Source organism: Gracilinanus agilis, chromosome 1, assembly GCF_016433145.1.
Source record: "Gracilinanus agilis isolate LMUSP501 chromosome 1, AgileGrace, whole genome shotgun sequence".
Classification (NCBI taxonomy): Eukaryota; Metazoa; Chordata; class Mammalia; order Didelphimorphia; family Didelphidae; genus Gracilinanus; species Gracilinanus agilis.
The window spans coordinates 238,661,269-238,682,316 of record NC_058130.1 but is presented as its reverse complement, the minus strand read 5'-3'; the positions used below and the strand labels follow the sequence as shown (position 1 = coordinate 238,682,316).

The 21,048-nt window shown below is 35.1% G+C and overlaps 2 protein-coding genes across 3 annotated transcripts in view; both read right to left on the bottom strand.

Moving 5' to 3' along the window:
* The window catches only part of CAAP1 (caspase activity and apoptosis inhibitor 1), a 69,462-nt gene extending 66,261 nt beyond the window's left edge, over positions 1 to 3,201 (bottom strand). The window contains exon 1 of the mRNA XM_044657490.1: positions 2,950 to 3,201. Within this exon, the coding sequence (XP_044513425.1) occupies positions 2,950 to 3,096 (147 nt within the window). The 5' untranslated portion in view covers positions 3,097 to 3,201. The remainder of the gene's footprint in view (positions 1 to 2,949) is intronic.
* Positions 3,202 to 6,838: 3,637 nt separating this feature from the next.
* Positions 6,839 to 21,048, bottom strand: part of PLAA (phospholipase A2 activating protein) — a 32,012-nt gene continuing 17,802 nt past the window's right edge. Inside the window, exons 9-14 of one of the 2 annotated variants that reach the window (XM_044660652.1) lie at positions 19,945 to 20,164; positions 17,317 to 17,385; positions 15,971 to 16,042; positions 9,756 to 9,857; positions 8,161 to 8,325; positions 6,839 to 7,572 (exon numbers count right to left, since the gene is read on the bottom strand). In XM_044660652.1, coding sequence (XP_044516587.1) covers positions 7,007 to 7,572; positions 8,161 to 8,325; positions 9,756 to 9,857; positions 15,971 to 16,042; positions 17,317 to 17,385; positions 19,945 to 20,164 — 1,194 coding nt within the window. In that variant the 3' untranslated portion in view covers positions 6,839 to 7,006. The remainder of the gene's footprint in view (positions 7,573 to 8,160; positions 8,326 to 9,755; positions 9,858 to 15,970; positions 16,043 to 17,316; positions 17,386 to 19,944; positions 20,165 to 21,048) is intronic. The other variant, XM_044660660.1, reaches the window with a different exon arrangement.

Here is a 21,048-nt window from a genome sequence, read left to right as displayed (position 1 = left end):
ACCAGGAGAACATTGTACAACTACATGATGATGAACTATGAAAGATTTGGCTATTCTCAGCAATACAATAATCCAGGATAATTCTGAAGATCTTGTATCAAAGAATGCTATCTACCTCCAGAGAAAGAAGTGTTGGAGTAAGATGCGGGTCAAAGCATAATTTTCACATAAGTCTATTAATAGTTTTATTTTGGGGTTTTAGCTATATGTGAGTATGCACTTACAAAAATGACCAATGTGGAAGTATGTTTTGTATGATAATATAACCCAGATCAAATTGCTTACCATTTTCAAGAGGAAGAAGGGAAGGGAGAGAGGAAGACAATTTGTATCTTTTAATTTTGGGAAACATATTTTGAAAATTGTTATTATGAGTAATTGGGAAAACAAAATCTTTGAATTTTTTTTAAATCACAAACTTGGAAAATCATGTACTAGTAGCTTGAACTGTGCCAGGCTTGATGCAGTCTGGTCTGACAGTTCAGATTTGAGACTGAAATAAAATAAGATATTCTAATGAGAGGGAAAAAAAGACAGAAGAAAATGTGATCAAGGGTTCATGTAGAGTGGTTAGCCTAAGCAAAGAAAAGAGTCATCTCTTTATCTGAGGCAGGAGTGAAGGAGAAGACAGTGGGAGAAAAGGCGTACTAGTTGAATGGCTTCAATTTTGAGGGCAAAGGTACCAATACCAAGTGAAACACTTATGTACAGCCTTTTTTGATTTACAACAATTAACATTAGAGTGTACAATAGTAAATCTAAGGGGAAATCTTACTGCTGTGAGAACCTAAGACCTGATTTTAAATCTGGACTTTAGACTATGTTCACTAAATATGTAACCCTGAGTGAGGCACTGAGTCTGTCTCAATTTCTTCCTCTGTAAAATAAAGATACTAATAGCACTTAATATACCAACACTGTAGTAATAATGATAAAATGAGACAATGTTTATAAAGAGCTTTGCAATCCTAAAAGACAGATGATCCTAGCTATTATTTTTTTTTTTAAACCCTTACCTTCCATCTTAGAATCAATATTGTATATTGGTTCCAAGGCTTAGAAGAGTGGAAAGGCATTGGGGGTCAAGTGACTTGCCCAGGGTCACACAGCTAGGAAGTGTCTGGGGCCAGATTTGAAACTAGGACCTTCCGTCTCTAGGCCTGGCTCTCAATCCACTGAGCCACCCAGCTGCTCTCTAGCTATTATTATTGTAACATGAATTTGTAGTGGCCTAGTAATTTCCTTCAACTTCTTTCAGCACTCTTAGAGAATGCAAGTATTTTTATCCTCAGTGCTTAGCCATGCTTGGCACTTACTTATATCATAAATAAATTCTTTTTCTATTCATGCTAAACTGATAATACTAAAGAAAACAATTTCAATCAAAATAACCCAACAATTCAAATCAATAATTATGAAGTATGTAAAATATTTGGCTCTGGCAATACAAAGTGAGGCTTAACATCTTTATGTACTTACCTTATATATTGACTAAATACAAACATTTGAACCCACTGCTCAAATTCTAAGACTACTTTGATGTTCTACTTTTGTTCCCTTGTAACAGTTTTCAATAACCTATAAATTCTGTTCTTAAAGTCTAGATTTAGAGATGGAAAATGCTTCAAATTCAGGCTAGAAACCATGTAGTTCAAGTCCTTATTTTACAAAACAGGAAACTGATGTATCCAAAGACTTAGTGATTGTTCTCTGTAAAATGAAGACCTCTAACATTCCATCCAGCTCTCTGATTCTATTAATTCTTGATAAAATTTCATTGGGGGAGGGGGAGCAGCTAGGTAGCACAGTGGATTGAGACCTAGGCCTAGACGCAGGAGGTCCTGGGTTCAACTGATCTCACTTTCTAGGTGTGTGACCTGGGCAAGTCACTTAACTCCAAGGCTTTTCTGCCTTGGAACCAATACACAGTATTGGTGGTTCTAAGACAGAAAGTAAGGATTTAAAAAAAAATTATTAGCATGGTTGTGTCATTCAATATTAGCAACTGGGCTAAAAGATGAACGACCAGTGAACTAAAACCATGTGACACTATTTCATGGAACTCACAAAGGATGAAGTTGTATGGAAACCATATAAACAAATTCTCCCACCCTCCTTAAGATCTATCTTTTTTAAAATGTTAATTTATTAAAAGGTTAAGATCCTTGGTAGGAAGTAACTATATCTGAATATGAATTCATGTGCAATGGGTTTCTGGAAGACAGACTTCAAACACCTCTTCAGGTATTATTTACTACTAAGTTTCATCTCGACATTTTGATACTGTTGACAGGAAAAGGTATAACTGCTTGTGATGTCTACTGATATCAAGTCTATCCAAATTCAGTTCCTCAATAATGGCAGAAATTATAGGGAATCTTTGAATTTTATCTTAGAATAAAGAGGGAGGTTCCTTGCTGAGGAGATAGCCCTAAGGATGACCTCTGGAAAATGAACAAAATACAGACATTTAATTAGTGGTGGTATAGTTAAAAGAACAAAGTGAAAACTTGGGTTCAAGTCCTGAATCTGTGGGTGAACTTGGACAAGTCATAAAAGGGGGAGGGGTGGAGGGACGGGGAGGATACCTGTTTTCACATCAGTAAAGAGATGAAAATGCCCTACAAGATAAGATGGCTTTTAGCTCTGAAGCAACTAGGGTTCTATCAAGTAACTGGTAGAGGGGCATGGGATGCAAGAGGATTCTTAATCTTTAAAGCATGTGAAGGTAGAGACTGTGCCATGTGCCCAGGATGCTACTTCGCTCCTCCAAAGGCGAGGAGAGGAGGAGGGGCAGCTGGCAGCTAGGAAGGTGTTAGAGAGAAGGAAGCGCTAGGAGCAGAGGTTGCCAGAACCAGAACCAGAACCAGACTCGGATTCCAACGGGCTCCCTGTGACGTCACAAGGCTCCGCGGGAGGGGAGGGGGAGAGGAGGAGGGGCCGCCCCACCTGTGGCTGGGGGAGTGGGATACTCGTAGAGTCAGTGCTTCTCCGCTTCCGTCGCTCCCCGCCTGCCGGGATGGGCGCCGTGGACGTAGCGGTCTCCGACCGGCCCCGTTTGCGTCGTTTCTCCCGCGAGGACTTCTTCCCCGTCATGTCTCCTCTGTGGCTACCATTCGACAGAGAGAGTTCAGGTAGCAGGAAGCCTTAACCCTTCCCTCAGCGAAGCTTAAGTGGAGGGAGAGCCAAAGCCTCTCCTAGTCTCTGGAGTCGCGGTGTGACGCCACTTCCGCTCTCGTCTCCTTTCCCTTTGCGCCACTTCCGGGAATTTGAGTACGTATCCAGGACGCTCGGGCGTAAGCAGTCCTAGAAGAGAAGATGGCTGGAGGCTTCTGAGCTGCTGTGACTGATCCACTGGAAGTGGAAGAATCCGAGGCAAGGGTCATTTTGTGGTGTTTGTTTGCTTTTACTTGGGGGAGAAAGGGTAGGTGGGGTGAGGGGGTCTATTGGTTGGCTTTCCTGCATCCTGTCCCTAAATCGCTGGTCTAAATTATGTCCACCTCCCCCATTCATTAAACTGCAGTAGCTCCCTATCCCTCCTAAATAAAAAATAAAACCCTACCATTGGCTTTCAAAGCCCTTCATAATCTGGCCCCTTCCTACCAGTCCTGTCTAGTGACACTTTACACTCCTGCGTCCCGCCCCAATGAAGTTTTTCTCTTCATTTACCTAATTCTTAAGTTTAAAAAAGGCAAGCAAAAAAGCCTTGTTTAATAAAAAAGCAATCTTAAATGTCATGCCATTTTGGCTTTGAAATATAAAGTGAAAAATAGCAATGAATGCTTAGAAGACCTGGATTCCAATCTAGGGTCTGCCATTCTCATCCCGGACTCCAAGTATGCTACAGTCCAGTTACTAACTGCCCTCCTTGCTAATCCTTATATAAGACTACGGAAATTCTTAGTGGTTGCTGCAATGTCTGGATTTTCTCCCTTTTGGTCTTCCTTCCTAATTTCCCTAACGCCCCAACTAAAAGCCCACCTTCTCCTAGGAGCCTTAATCTTAGCGTCTTGCCTGTTAATTATCTCCAATTTGTCTGGTAAAGACACTTTGTACGTAATTGTTTTCATTTATGCCCTTATTTGCATCCCCAGAGTTTAAAGCACAGTGCCTAGCTCACAGAAGGAGCATAATGAGAACTAAATAAAGGGGTGCAGGAGACAGTCTGTAGCAGTTCTTTCTGATAAGCATAAACCTCATCCTTTATGGCCTCTCCCCTTCAGAATCAACTTCAACTCTTCCATTTTTTTTCTCTTCCTGGTTATCAAATCTTGTAGTGAAAGAGGCAATAGAACTTGTTTAAAATTTAAGCAATCTAAACATAATGCCATTTTGACCAGGAGGCATGAAGAAAAGTCCTCAAGAGACCTGGGTAACAATATAGGATCCAGTTTTCATGCCATTATATTAAACAAATCACAATACCCTTCTAGGACAGTTTACCGGCTTAAAGTGAAATTGGATTAAATTTTAATGGCCTCTCTGAAGCTCTATTACCTTTACACCTATTTATCACATGTGAACCACATCTACTACCTGACTTAGGTATATTTTAGGGAATGAAAGAATAGTTCTATGACTACATGCTTTTATGTTCAGACAGTTGTGTCTAATGTAGAAAGAGCACTGGTATTTGAGGCAGAAAAGCTAGGTTTCAATACTAACTTCACCAGGCTAGATATAAAAATATGCCTTTATCTTGCAAACCATTCCTCCTGACTTAAGGTTTGAACATTTCAATCAGTGCCACTGCCACTTAATAAGCATCTCATTATCTTGCAATTTTTTCTCTTCTCCCTCTCATAGGTAACAAGTTTGATGATCACAAGATTTCATTACCAACTCTATTTGGTAATTATTATAATAGCATTTTCACATAAACTCCTAACTCCTTTAGAACAAGGAACTGTCTTTAACTTTTCTATTTGTATCCCTAGCCTTTTCATCCTAAATTCCATCTTGAGAGCTAGGAACAGTCTTAGTTTTTCTATCTGTATACTCTGTGTGCAAAGCAAGAGCTTTCTTTCTCATTCATTTATCTATCTACAGCAATAATCTGATATAACTTATCCGCATAAAACCATTCAGTGGTGTTCTACAAAACATAGATCAAACTCCTCAGGGAGGTATTCTAGTTCTTCCAAATCTGTTATCTCCCTGCCTACCTCACACTCCTTATCTCTACTCCAGCCAAATTAGACAACTCAGTACCCCTCCCAGAAAGCACATACTTCTGCTAAAGCACAGATGCTATTCTCTACATTCCTTTCTTTGTTTAAATCCAACCCATCTTGTAAAGTCAAACTCAAATAATTACTTGATTCTCTAGCACTATGGACTTCATTCACATAGCACTTTGTAATTAATTATTCAACATGTGCCTGATAGACTGTAAGCTCCATAAATACAGGGAACTGTTTAATTTTGGTGTCTTCCTCTACTTGCCTAGCATAGTGTTGTTCGACATAAGGGTGCTTAAAATTTGTTAAATAGAATTTAGGCTGCAAAACTGTGATAATACAAGGAGCATGATATGGCTCAAATAATATACAAAATGTAAAATGCTTCATAACTACAAAAACTTTATAGAAAAACTTATAAACATATCCAGCTACTAGAGATAATGGAAAATACTAAAAATAGAGCTGACTCTGGTTACTACAGTTAACCTCAGCCCCTGTGAACAAGATGGCTTAGAACTATGGACTACGTGGTCATTTTTACTTAGTAGTTCTTAGAAATTTGGACACATTCAAGTAGGTAATACTAGGAAATAACTATGGTGCAAAAACAGGATTGTCAGTGATTTGTTTAAATGGAAAAAAAAAACGGCCTTGTTATGTTTAAAAAACAATTTTTAAAATCTGTGACAGCTAGGATATGTGTTCAACAACACATACTAAGAATGTGCAAATAAATGCATGCAGCTTGTAACTAAGATGAAAATAGTGTGATAACACACCAAGAAAAAAAGCTTTTCTCCACAGATATATAAATGTAGACTTCTCTGCTTATATGGCATGGGCATGGAGAGTATAATTTAACCTTTCTTTGGCATATTATCATCAAACCATAACTAGTTATTGTATTAATTTCAGCATTGGCCATCTGAAATTCAATTTATATTTGGAATAAATTGATGGCCTGGCATAAACTTCAGGTGTCAACATTTGAGAGAAAAAATAAATACCTTAAAAAAATGACAGGGAAAACAGAACTGGAACTCACAATAACAATTTAGGTGCCAAATCTGTCTGAATTTATACAACATATATAGTGAGAGTAAGTGATTTGCTCCACGGTTTTTTTGGAAAACAAAACATCTCTTAACTCATTTCTACAGTGCTTTAATGTTAACAAAGTGCTTTCTTCACAAATATCCTTTGATGTTGTACAAATATTATCATATCTATGATGTAGATGAGAAAATCAGAATTTAGAGTGATTAAGAGATTTAGTAAGTAACCAAGAAAGAATGTGAACCCAGGACTTCTGATTTAAGGCCACCATGCTCCCTTGTCTAGTATCTAAATGGTGCACCTAATTAAAATGTTTAAATCCATATTCTCAAGCCCTTGAAATCATTATTGTGGATTACTATCAATGAAAATTGGTGAACCAGAATAAAAGGCTAACAATAAATAATTCTTTGCTGCATATAAAGGTAAAATTCAATCAAGTGAAACCCTCCCAAATCAAACCTTTAGTTCTTCTTTGACTAGGCAGTTATAAACATCCACTATATTTGTTTTACAAATGACTTTCACTGAATTCCTTATTCATTTTATGCACTCTAAAACCTACCTGTAGCCATATAGGAAAGTATTGCAGATTACAATTAGTGCAAAAATTGTTTTTTATTTGTTTTCCCTCCCACTCAACAGAACTTAATTAAGTTTTACTTCATCCACAGTATTTTTCAATTATATCCAGTCATGTAAAATATGAAAGGAAAAAAAAAGCACTAATCAAGGCATAACTTGAGGTCCCCATATAGTAAAAACAATTACAGCAAATTAAGGACAAACCTACAGCATTCACTTACTTTAGCTGGTTCTGATACTGAGCCATATTTTTTTATTTGAGTGTCAACTCCTAAAGACTTGGCTAATTGCACAGCATTTGAATCATCACTGATAAGTGTCCCAAGAGCCACAAGGAGTCTAAAAGTGGCTTCAAGGTCTTGCACAACTTCCAAGACTGTGCTGATTACTGACAGGCATTGAGCTTTACCTTCAATATTATGGTTTTTATGTAAACAGACAGAGTAGTTCAAGGTCAACGTAGCCAGTGCAATATGAATGTTCTTATTGCTGCCTGATTTCAGTTCTATTGCTTGTGACAATAATGATTCCCTCTGTGACATCATAAGCCTCTGTCCTGCCTGGCCGATAAAACAATTGCAAAGAGTCCTGAGTGTAAGCAATTGGTTTGCAGGTTTTCCTTTAGGATTCAGAAGTTTGAGGAGGTGACTGCTGAATTGAGCCCCTTCCTTTTCATTGCAGAAATTCTCATTAACCGTGGGATGTCTAATTGACAACCGAAGAATGTCAAGTGCTGGAAAGACGATATCTATATTTAAAAAAAAATATATTTCGTTAATTGAATGAATCTCAAATACTATTTCCATGGAAAACAAAAGCAACTTATTTTCCCAATATACATGTAGTTCCTAATATACATAGCCATTTTACAAAATGATTATATTCCTAAAAAGTTATGATTTCAATTTTTAATGTACTTGTAAAGACTAGAGAGGCATCATAGTATAATGTATAGAAAGATGTCCTCTGGCATACTGACTTTGTGAATCTGGACAATTCATTTAACCCTTTCAGTGTTGTAGGGAACTCTAAAATTTTAATTTGCAGAGATGTCCTGTACTAGGAAGTGAGGGAGATTTCTTACTCCCTCTACCAGTAAAGTAGTTCCCTAGTCCTATAGAGATTCACATTCTATATTATCTATCACAGTTCCAATACCTATCCCTTATTTTAAGAGCTTGCTATCTTGAAGATATTCTTGTAAATTAAGAAATCTTTATAAACAGATGTGATGACCCCCAAATCTTTTATGTCACCTAAAAACCCAATGAAAACAGATAAACTGATTTTCTTTTAAAATCACTAAAACTCTCCCTTTTTAAAAGTTTTTATATACCTTCAGGCCAGTTAACAGCTTTCCACAAAGTCTGAAGTTGGTGAGTTGTGGGTCCTTCTGCAGAGTTATTACTTGTTAGAGACAGTATCTTTTCAAGAAGTACCAAGTCATCTTCAGTTAACTTCTGTTCTTCAGGTGCAGTTGCATTAAGTTCTTTTAATTTACCTAGGATGAAACCAAAGCTAAAACCATTAAATTAACAGCCACATCATTTATAATCAGCCAATCAACATTTAGTTGTCAAATGTTTGCACAGTATTGTGTATAATAGGATGCACTACGGGAAGAAAACAATCTTTTGTCCTTGAGAAGTCTCTGATTTAAAAAAATTGTATTAACAAGTTTTAAATGCCTTAGAAGCTAGAAACATTTAGCACTAGAAGAATTTCTGTGATTTCTAAAGTCCCTTCTGACTCTAATATAGTCTATGAAATATTCCTAGTATCTAAATAAGTCTAATTTGATTCTTATATTATAATCAGAGTAGAGATTCAAAACTGACATCTAAAATTGTCTTTCTGAAGTCAGACAAGATAAAGTACCAGAAAATCACTTGGGGACAAAGTGGGAGTACAACTTGGAGGAATGAACTTTGTGTACCTGTTATTAACCTATTATTTCTCAAGAAATTCTAAGGTGTTTTGCTTCTTGTCTGTGTACTTTTTTAATCTATCAAAACTACAGGTTTGATCTAAAGGGAAAAATAAAAAACCAAAACTTGAATTAGTCAGTAGTCTGTATTTCCCCTCTAAAAAATCCAAAAGCAACTAAATGATTTAATTTGTGTTACTTTAATCATAACAAGACAATGTGTTTGTTGGAGCACAAAGTACTCTGGATCCCATGCCAAGAAAGGTCTGAATCTGAATCCTGCCTAAGACATTTGCTAGATAGGTGACCATAAGCTGTCTTTAGAAGCTGATTCTCAAAAAAATCTCCCAGTTTTAGTTCCTTCATTCCCAATTTATAGAAAGAACCATCTGTAATATGTAATCATTGTGAAGAGAAGTGTAATTTTAAAAAACTTGTTTGACTAAGTTAACAAATATTTTCAAAGTATGTAATCTCTGATAGAATCACTAAATATCTATGTTGATGCTTAGTGATACATACAAAATTTAATTAATGATAAAACTGAACTCACCCAGTATTTGTGTCAGGTTGGCCTGATCAAATGTAACAGCTTCCTTCTTGGGAAAATATATATTTAATGCTTTAAGTGGAGATGACTGGAAGACACCACTACCTATTAGAAAGATTATTGTAATGAAGATTGTTATAAAAATAAGTTCTTAATGAGGTTTTTTATTGAAATATTTTTATTACCACAATTCAAAATTTCAATGGTTCAAAGCATGAAAACAAACTATTTCAACAGTATTCATAATTTAATACATTTTAGGGATCATTTGCTTATGATGTATTAATTACATATACATCATATATATATATATATATATATATATATACACACATATATATGTNTAAGTTAACAAATATTTTCAAAGTATGTAATCTCTGATAGAATCACTAAATATCTATGTTGATGCTTAGTGATACATACAAAATTTAATTAATGATAAAACTGAACTCACCCAGTATTTGTGTCAGGTTGGCCTGATCAAATGTAACAGCTTCCTTCTTGGGAAAATATATATTTAATGCTTTAAGTGGAGATGACTGGAAGACACCACTACCTATTAGAAAGATTATTGTAATGAAGATTGTTATAAAAATAAGTTCTTAATGAGGTTTTTTATTGAAATATTTTTATTACCACAATTCAAAATTTCAATGGTTCAAAGCATGAAAACAAACTATTTCAACAGTATTCATAATTTAATACATTTTAGGGATCATTTGCTTATGATGTATTAATTACATATACATCATATATATATATATATATATATATATATATATATATATATATATACACACATATATATGTAATTTTCTAAAAATGGGGACAGCTAGATGACACAGAAGATAGAGTGCCATGTCTGGAGTTAAGAGAACCTAGGTTCAAATCTGGCCTCAGACACTTCCCAGCTGTGTGACTCTGGGAAAGTCACTTTATTCCAAATGCCCCAGCCCCTTGCCAATCTTCAGTCTTGGAATTATTACTAAGCAAAAGGTAAGAGTTTTAAAAATGGATGTTTTCTAATAAAATGCTGGAGAAGAAATATAAACAGAAAAGGTCCACTCTGCTACTTAAACTTTTGACATCTGTATAATGTATGACTTCAAAGTGACTAATATATTGATAGATCACAAAATAAATGTGAAACAGAAAACTACTACTATTTCCAGCAACAACTTTTCTAATAACTCTAACCTCTGGATTATTCCCCCCTTCTAAATCAGTTATTGCTTATACCATAGAAACATCCTAAGTTACTAAAAAGTGGAGGACAAGGCTCCTGACATAACAGAGAATGTAAAATACTACAGAAAAGCAAGAAAAGCAAACCTATCACTTAGTATATTGTCTCCTCACAACAAAACTGCAAAGTTGTTTAAGATGTAAGCTGTACATTTTTTGTATTTTGCATGCCTTCCCTTAGAGTACCATGTGCAACAGGCATTCAGTAAATACCTGATAATTTTTAATTGGCCGATTACATTCAGAAAGATAAATTTAAAAACCCTAAGGCTACTATACTGAAAACACAATTACCAGTAATCTGATTTTAAGCAAAAAGACCACTGTAAATGTAAATTATATACAACACCTGATAAGCAATGAGGCAAGGAAAATCTAGAAAGAATCCGACAAAATACTTCATACTAAGTCAACATAACATACCTTAATAATGGTGACTCCAGCATGAAGGTGGGCATAGGGAAGGACAGCAAAAACTACATTGGAAATTATTTCACAATTAAGAATTTAAAGATTCAAAAGGCATAAAGTAACCAGAAGCCTCATAACTCTTCTAGCTTGTAATCTATAACTTATGTATCATACTTTGGGAATAGTCAGAAGGCTATTTGACTATCTTGGAAGACAAGAAATGTCTGTTTACTGAAGTGTGAGTCATTTACCAAGGAGCTCTGTGTATTGCCAGACTAGTTAATGCAAAAATTTTAATCACTATGTTAGAAGAAAGGGAAAAGATGAGGAGACATTGCATGTGACTCATAGCAACTACAAACTGACCTATTTTTCAAAGTTGTTGCTTCTAAAAATGGAAATGGACAAAAGTAAAAATATTGATTGATAATTTCTTAGAGAAGTTTAAGTGATAAAACAGTCACTACAATTTAAGAATCCAAAAGACAACTCCCCCTCCCACTCACTTAGAACTGTCTAAGTCAGCAATCAAGATTTCTGCCAAAGAACAAAAATTTTTCAGCCATGGGTAAAACAGGTCTAGAGGACAAATCAGTTAACCAAACATTATGGGAGATGATGGTGGAAGACCAGTAGTATGGCTTAAAAAAGAGGGGAAAACAAGCCAATAGAAAACCCTAGCATGAAGTCCAATTAAAGTCAGTTCATACTGAAAACACACACAATACGTCTAAATATGTTGATTTCCATGCAGAAAGTAGCATGGGAAAAAAAATGCTATTTGCCACTTACTAATTCTCATCACCATGGGAGGTGATTAAAAGAGTTACTAACCAAAATGAAAGAGATCAAGGTCCTCGTAGAAAGTATGAAGAAAGGATAATTTTGCAGCTAACTGTAAAAAATGTCTTTCTGTTGCTATTTACACTCAAAAGTATAGGCTGAACTGCCTCTAAGGATGAAGGTAAAGGAACTTGTAGAATATCTTTTCAGACTCAGGAAAAATGAAGAGTCCTTTAAAAATGGATGGGAAAAAAAAAGGTAAAAATGAAACAGAATTTGAAGCAGAACTGAATTTTGATGGTATCAGGATATTAAGAAGTAGAAAAATCTGACAAAAATGAGAAAGGAAAGAACCATTGAACATTTCAAACTAAATGGTAGAAGATTCTTTCTATTAACAGAAACTTTACAGAGTTTTCTATGAGAAAAAAGACAAGATCTTCTGATGAAGAATAAACTTCTTGCACTCCAAGAAATGATGATGTGGATCCACAAGAGTCACCAGGAGAAAGGTTATCCAGTAAGATTCATAAGAAGAAAAATGGTAGTGATGGATAAATCCCTATTAAGGGGTATCAGGGTACTGTAGGTCTACCTGATGACAATAATAAGGTCTTCCATCTTACTAGTCTGTAAATTCCTTGAGAGTAGGGACTATCTTTTGCTTCTTGTTGTATCCCTAAGCACTTAGCACAAGTGCCTGGCAAAGAGTAGGAGATTTATGTTCATTTATTTATAAACTGAATTTTCTTAGAATATTTACCTAGTACATAAAAGAAAACCTCTTCAAACTTTTCAGACGTGATACTACTCAGTTTTGTAGATTCATACACACAAAAAAAGCAATCTAGAAAGCATTACTAAAAGTTACAAAGTTTTGAGCAAGAAATTTATGTTAAGGACACAACTGCTGACAACTCAAAGCAGAATTCAGAAATGACATAGTTGTTAAAATAGTGTCAAAATGATAAAGGGAATGGGTTCAGAAATACATGAGAAATCTTGTATGATTTGATAAAAATGTTCTTCTAAACCAAAACAATTTATGCAATAACTATAACACTGTAAAGAAAAACAGTTGTGATAGAGTTTTAAGAACTGTGGCTCCAGGGGTCAAATGGTGAAGCATGATAATCAAGACCTTTGAAAGGAGATGGTTTAGACGTACAGAACAATATGAACATTTCTGGAGAAGATCATTCATTTTGTGGATATTTTTGCTTAACTATGCTTATTTATTAAAAGGGGACTATTGTTTTTAATGTAGGGGACAGTGTCATTGGAAGTGATAGAGTCTAGCAAATGTGTAAAAATGAAAAGAAATTCTAAACATTAAACACACAAGAAGGAAATTCATACTATAATAATAGACAACAGCCCAAAATTCATTATCTAGCCTAAATCCTACCCACTTCCCAATTTTCCTAATACAACACCGTCCTCCCATTCATCAAAGCTTGTGACCCAATCATGATCTTGGATTCCTCACTCACACCAGCTCCACATATCCAATCTGTTGTTTCTTCCATCACATTGCTTCTATGTTCCCTTTTTTCCACTCACACAGACACATTGGTACAGGCTTTTATCATCTCACACCTGGAATATTGCAACAGCTTTTGGAGCTAGTTTCCCTGCCAGATTTCTCCTTATTCCAATCTATACTCCACTCTACTGCCATGGATCTTAAAGAATAGACCTGATCATGTCACAAACACCACCACCCCCAAAAAATAATAAAACTCCAGTGATTCCCTATTATCTCTGGTAAGAAATATAAAGTCCATTGTTTGGCTTTTAAAAGCCTTCATAACCTGACCCCTTTCTACTTTTCCATTTCTTAGATTTTATTCCCTTTCACAGTCAACAATCTAGCAACATCAACCTCGCTGTTCCATTCACTCAGGACTCTATCCCCAACTATGCCTTTTCACTAATTATTTATTTCACTAATTATCACTGATGCCCGAGATGCCTTCCCTATCCACCTTGGCCTCCTGACTCCTTAGCACTCAAATCTAATCCCATTTTATTTTAGAAAGCTTTCCTAGTCCCTCCTTTCTTTGCATCCTAAGTACCTTTCTTTTAAGGTTACCTCCCATTTAATACTGCATAAAACTGCTAAGCACATTGTTGTTTGCATGTTGTGTTCTCCATTAGAATGGGAGCTGCTTGAGAGCAAGAACCTTGCTTTTACCTTTCTTTGTAATACCAATTCTTGGCACAATACCTGGCATAATAAGTACTTAATAAGTGCTTACTGATTGACAGCTTTGAAACTAATATGTTAAATTTATTATATACTTTAAAAAACAATTTATATGTGTAAAGATTTATGGTTTAAAACATAATTCTATTTTTCTGTCCTTTGAATTTGGAATTGTTCATGTTTTGGTGATTGTATCGTTTTCCTTAAGAAAAGCAAAAAATAAAAATTACTCAAAAAAAAAAAGGATGGTATGAATAAACAGAATTTTCATTTCTGAACGTTGGTTTAAAATACAGAAATGATACACTCTACCCTGAGCCAGGAGCCTACTAATAATAAACAAGGTCTCATAAAAATATTTTCCCAGTTTTATAACTGTAATAAAAAAGGTTGTAAACTGAAAAAAGAAAGAGAAAAACGTCTATGCTAGACACAACAGGGTAGCAACAATGTAAGACAGAACGGCAAGGCATATAGAATAATTCATAGGAAACAAAATCTAACAAAGGACTTAGCAATATAGCCCATGGCTTTAAGCTATATGTTCAAATGCACAAATGTGGAAAACAAGAAATGTAAGCTAGAGATCTAGATGCAAAGAAGCAAATTTCTTTGTGGTATTTTTAAACTACAAAGAAGAGGTAAAACTTAAGCTATGAAAGACTCACAGGAGTACACAGGCAAGAGTCACATAGAATGAGAATAGAATTTTTTGATGATCTACAAATGACCAAGGACCCTCATCAAGACCACAGGCCTAATTCCCTGAAGTATAATTATGAATTTATTCTAATAGTTAAATATGCACATAAATTGAGTTTACAACCAAAGAAAAAGACAGTTTTTTCTTTTTTAATACAAAATATAGCAGAAATTTGGTACTCCAAATGTACTAACACTTAGTATGCACAAGAATGAAGAAAAACATTTTCCTACAGTTTTTTAAGTTCCTCAATCATTTTGTTTGTTGTCTTACAAGGATTTACCTAAAGGCTCAATAAAAGCAAGAATTATCTCATCAAAATTTTATATTATCCTTAGCACCTAGTACTGTTCTGCACACAGTAGGTACTTAATAAGTGTTCTATCTGGTTTTTTCTTAATTAATCAAATGTCTAATATGAACTAAGTATTAATGTTAGGTATTTTGAGATGAAAGCAAGAAGATCAAATGGCCCCTACCTGCCTACACTTCAGGATTTTATAATCTTATTGAAGAGCTAAGACTTTAAAATGAAAACAATTATAGGTAAAGACCACCATTAAAAATACTATCTTGCTAACCATATTAAGGAGTTGAAAGGACTTAGTGGTCACTGTGTGCTAGTAAAAATCAGCGAAGGCTTAATGGAAAAGGTTGGACTGGAATTAGAGAACTAGAGCAGGATTTAAAGGGAGAGAAGAAAGAAGGGAAAAGGGCATTCCAATTAGGAGAAAGGATGACCAGTGAACAAAAATCAGGATGAGAATGGCTTGTATAAAATCAGTGAAGTAAACCAAACCATCTCCCTGCCTTTGTACTGGCTGTTCCCTATACTTGTAATATTCTTTCCCCTTTTACCTTTGCTTCTTAAGTTTCCCTGAATTCTTTCAGTTCAAATCTCTTTCTTCTTTTGCAGAAGTCTTTTCCCTAGTACTCCCAGCTGCTAGCCTTACCCTCTCTGTATCATGTTATATACCTACTTATTTATGCATCTCCTGAGAGAATGAAAGCACCTGAAGGGCAGAGTATTTTTGCCTTTCTCCTTATTGCTCAGCATCGCTCAGCATAATGCCTGGCACCCAGTAAAGCATTAAAAAAATTTTTTGACTGAGCGGCAGAGTAGGGCAAAATAATATTGCACGAAAGTGGTGAAACTTATTGTCAAAGTCCTTGAAAACTAGGCAAAGAAGTTGGAATTTGATTTAGTGTTTAAGAAGCAATGTGGGTTCTTTAATAAGAAGGAAAATTTGGGGGGAAATACTGTTTAAAAATAATTTTTTAAAAGCTTAAAGATTTGGGTAAATTTTAAAGAATTTACCTGTAAATCGGTCAGTTCCAGCTGAAGGTACTCCAGTGCTACTTGTTGAACCAGGAACATAACGACCTGAACCTAAAAAATAATCCTGGAATTAGTAGCATATATTCACAAATTATTTTATTTTTAATTAAAAATTTCTTATGGAGCACTTTCTTTTTGCATATCACTTGATTTTTTAAAATACCAAATAAGTACAAAGTAGTTATATTTGAATATTTCAGTGGAACCATGACTTTATTGAACATGGGTCTCCTACTTCCATTTGAAATAGAAATATAATTAACTGTGAATAAATTCTGAAGGTGAAAACATCTCAATCGAGAAGTTAAAATAATGTACAAAAGGCTCAGGAAATCAGTTGAGTGACAATAAGTTGTTTGTTTGTTTAAATTAATTGCTGACTAGAGAAAAGCTACTATGAAAATGCTTCTAGTTGAAAATAGAATTTGAGCAATCTGTGAATAAATTAATAGAAATGGTTGGCTATTGGGATAGTACTTGTACTTGCACATATAATGGATTTTAAGGTAAAGAGGCTGCCAAACATGAGTTTAGCCTAAGAGACAGAAAAATGCTAGTTTTGATCAAAGGAAGAAATTCAATAGCTGCAATGGAAGAAGAGTCAGTTGACTTTTTCAGTGGACTGCTTCTTGAGATAAGAAAAATGAGTCAGATGATTCCAAATTTTATGAGCTTGGAGGAAGTGTGAAGATAGTACAGTGATTCTCTCACCTATTGTCAGAGTTACATTCCAGAGACCCTTAGGATAGATGAAAATCCGTAAAGTAGCAGGAGAGCAAACACATCAATGCTATAATTGCTAAGCCAATCAACGCCCAGGATACAGAACACAGTGCTGTGGTTTTGCACCTTTCATTTCATCAGCCAATAGTGTACAATCTCACATTGGCAAACTTGCACAAGCAGGAGTGGCATACTGCACTTCCATTGTTTACACTACAGTATTCATCCACAAAATCCCCCTATATAGCGAAAACTTTGTGATTAAGAATTAGATTTTTTTTTAAACTATGATACATTGAAGCCTCAATAAATGAACCACAATATAGTGAGGGATGACTGTAATGTCATCTATGGCAATGGAACAGCTGGAAATGAGGTATGGTTTGCTGGAGAAGATGATGAATGTTGGTTTAAGTGACAGTGGCATAATCAGTTAAGAAATCTTGACAGAAAACAAGAAATGCAAGATAAAGGAGAAGATGAGATATCCATGTTAGGAATACAGATTTTAACGAGATATACAAATAGATCATTTCCTCAATATTTCTTAAACCAAAAAGTATTATATATTCAGGAATAAAAATATCAACAAAGCTCTTTACCTGTAAAAGGATCTGCAGCAGCTGACACATCTGATCCAGAAGAAGAACCTGGAACATAACGACCACCACCTGTAGAGTTTTAAAACAAAAATGAAATGATCTATCATAATGCAGGTTAATAAAAGTCATACTATTGTTCTGTTCTAAAATGTTTTTCCACAAAGTAGGTACTACTTACTGAATATATATCACTGGACCCCCTTCCCCCCCAAAAAAGGTATAAAACTACAAAAAACAATTTTGCAAGTGAAAAGAATTAATTGAGAATTTTAGGGATAGAGTTATACTGCCTGCAGCTATCCAATATCCAAGTGGTCTTATGCCCTACAGATGCTTCACAGCAAGGTAAATGAGCAGGAGAGGTGGAAAAAAGTCCCACGTTCTTCAATTCTTAGGCAGAACAATCCTTTCTGTTCTCATTTATTTTTAGTCAAACTGATCTACTAAAATGAAGTTCAAGAGTTTCAAAACAGAAAAAAGGTAAACTAAGATAAAATTTTTATTACAAATAACACATTCTCTGATAATCTTGGTAGGAATTTGTAAGAATTTGAATCACTTAGTGAGAATTTGAAATGATACCACTAGAAAGTAATTCCTGAACATATAGGAGAAAGAGAAGAAAACAAGAATTTATTAAAGAGCCTACTATGTGCCAGACACTGTACTAAGAGTTTTATAAATATTTTCTCAATTTAAGAAAAAATCGGAGGAAATATAGCTAAGCTCTGCCTGGGGCCCTGACTCATTGGTAGGAGTGAGAGGCTGGATAAGGGTCCTCAAAGCTCACATGACCTAAATGTATATCCCCATACTTTAGTTATATCTCCCATTCAGAGTGCTAGGAGAAGCTGTGGGAATTAAAGGGAGATTCTCTAATGCTACTGCTGTATTCTTGGTCCCCAGATAATCTGTTGAGAATCATTTAGTCAGCCTTAAGTCACTTTTAGAAAGGGTTATCTACTAAAGTGGCACATTAAGAACAGTCAAGATAAAATAACTCACAACTCTTCCCCCAACAATTGCTATATCCATTTTAAAGTTTGGAGCTTTTCACAAATTTGTTTGTTCAGAGGTGGAAGAAGCTATAGAAAATATCAACAACTACGAAAAACTGACCTAGAGATTCTCAGAGAAAGATTGGCCTAAAATTGTGGTAGTACTCCTAGCCCAACATTGGCGAACCTTTTTAGAGTTCAAGTGCCCAAAGAGCAAATTCAAGCTGTCTGTGAGCCCTCCACATTATGGGAGAAAGCTGAGGGAGGAAATACATGCTTTTGGGCAGCTGGATAAGAGGGGTGGAGCATATAAAAAATGTCCTCACTGCAAAGAAGATGGGGAACAGAGCAGCAACCGAAATGCTGGCTCTGCACCTGTGCCATGTCTTCAACACTGTCCTACCCTTTTTTTCCCCACAGGATAGGGGATGAACTTGTGATTTCATTTATACAAGGCATTACTGGGTAGACACTTGCTCTTTGACTTAGAGAGGTACCTAGAACACTAAGTGGTTAAGTGACTTGACCAGGGCAACAGAGTCAAAACTAGGACTTGAACCTAGATCTTAGTGGCTCCTCTGTCCAACCTTCTAAAATTCTACCAAATAAAAGGTTGTTTGGATAAAAAGGATCTTTTTTTTTTTTTTTAAGAAATGTAGGTACTTCCAAAAGATGAAGGGGAATATACATGAATATTAATTTATTCAATTAGATTGCACTTTTAGCACCTGAGATTATTCATTTGAAATTTTGACTATAGAAAAGGCAGATTTGGAGCAAGAAACAAATCTGGAAGCAGACTTAGGTAGGATTCCACAGTGATGACTTTAATACAATATAAGCAGATCATGTACCTAAAGGCCTGGGAAATATGTGCATTAAGAAGTTTGGCATTAGGGGAGGTATGCAGAAAGAAATAAAGTTTAAAACAAAAAAATTCAACTTAATTCTAATTTTGCATTTAGGATAAGAAAAAATCAATTATCTCCCTCTTTTATCACATAACACTCAACACCTAGGACTTAAATTCAGGCTAATACCATTACTAGTGAAGTTCATCACTTACTTCATTCAGCCAGTGGTCAGCCTGAGAATCTAATCACCATTTACACAACACAATCTCTATGGGAAAATCTATTGAGAATGCTAAAGTCATGACATACAAACTTGTAGAATAAAAAGTTATTTGTTCCATTTTATTTGTTTGTGCCTAATTCTAATATTGGTAAACATCAGATCTATTAAAATGTTTTATATAAGAACTACGTTTAAAAATGTTCATTCTTGAAATTTACTACAACTTTAAGGAATCTCATTTTTAAAAACTTTTAAAAATTTCAAATACCACTTTGAAGAAATTATTTAAATAAATTCTAGATAATAAATTGTAGATATAGTTAAATATATTTGAAATGACTTGCAGCTGTTTCTATGTTTCAACTACACTAAAGAACTTTAAGTTTTATTATTATAAATTTACATATTTATTAACCTGTTGTGGAGCAGAAGTTTTAAAAATAATTTTAGATCTCTTAAACAGGCTAAAGAAGAAAAATCCCTCCCCAAATTACTCCCTAACACAAAAAATATCAAACATTACCAATAAAGGCATAATTTGCTCCATCCTTACCTGTAAATGGGTCTGAAAAATCAGTGTTCACATTTCCCAATGTCTGCCCTTTTGTGTTATCAATAATAAATTTGGCCACTTGATCCAAAAACATGGGATTTAGATCATTCTTCTGCAAAAAGTTGTATGCTGTCAACCAAGGATCGTCACTGGTATTATATGGCAACTTGTAGGAAGGCCCGCTTTCATTGACATCAATTGTAAAAACATAATCAAATTCCTTTAAAAATAAATACAAAGGGGAAATAGTTTGACATCTTTTTCACCTTTCATTTAAGGTAACACAAATAGTAAGTATGAAAAATTATAGATATCTACACAGATGGGTTTTTTGGTTTTGTTTTGTTTTGTTTTTTTTCGACACCCTTACCTGCCATCCTAGAATTAAGATTGTATAGTGATTCCAAGGCAGAAGAGCAGCAGGGGCTAGGCCATGGGATTTAAGTGATTTGCCCAGGGCCATACGGCTAAGAAGTGTCTGAGGTCACATTTGAACCCAGAACCTACTGTCTTTAAGCCTGCCTCTCAATCCACTGAGCCACTTAGCTGTACCATCAAGGCAGTTTTTTTTTTAAACATCAAATTGGGGCAACTAGATGGGTCAGTGGATTCGGAGCCAGGCCCAGAGATAGGATGTCCTGGATTCAAATCTGACCTCAGATACTTCCTAGCCATGTGATCCTGGTCAATTCACTTAAACCCTATTGCCTATCCCATACCGCTCTTCTGCATTAGAACCAAAACACAGTACTGATTCTAAGACAGAAAGTTAAGGGGTAAAAAAAAAAATCAAGTTGTATTTACCATTTTCATCTAGTACCTTAAATTTTTGACTTTCAAAGCATGTTAATTTTTTATTATAAGCATTAATACATATTTGTTTACTTTATTATTAATAAAAAACATTACCAAATACTTCAAAATTTGCAAAGTGACTTACATGGATTATCTCATTTGAGCCTTGCAGCCACCCTCTGAGGTAGAAGTTACTTAAAGTTTCATTATTTTCATTTTATGGACTAGAAAACTTAAGAGTTTAAGTAACTTTCCCCCCCAGTCACATAACTAGTAAGCAACAAAAGCAAGGTTTGTACCCAGATCTCT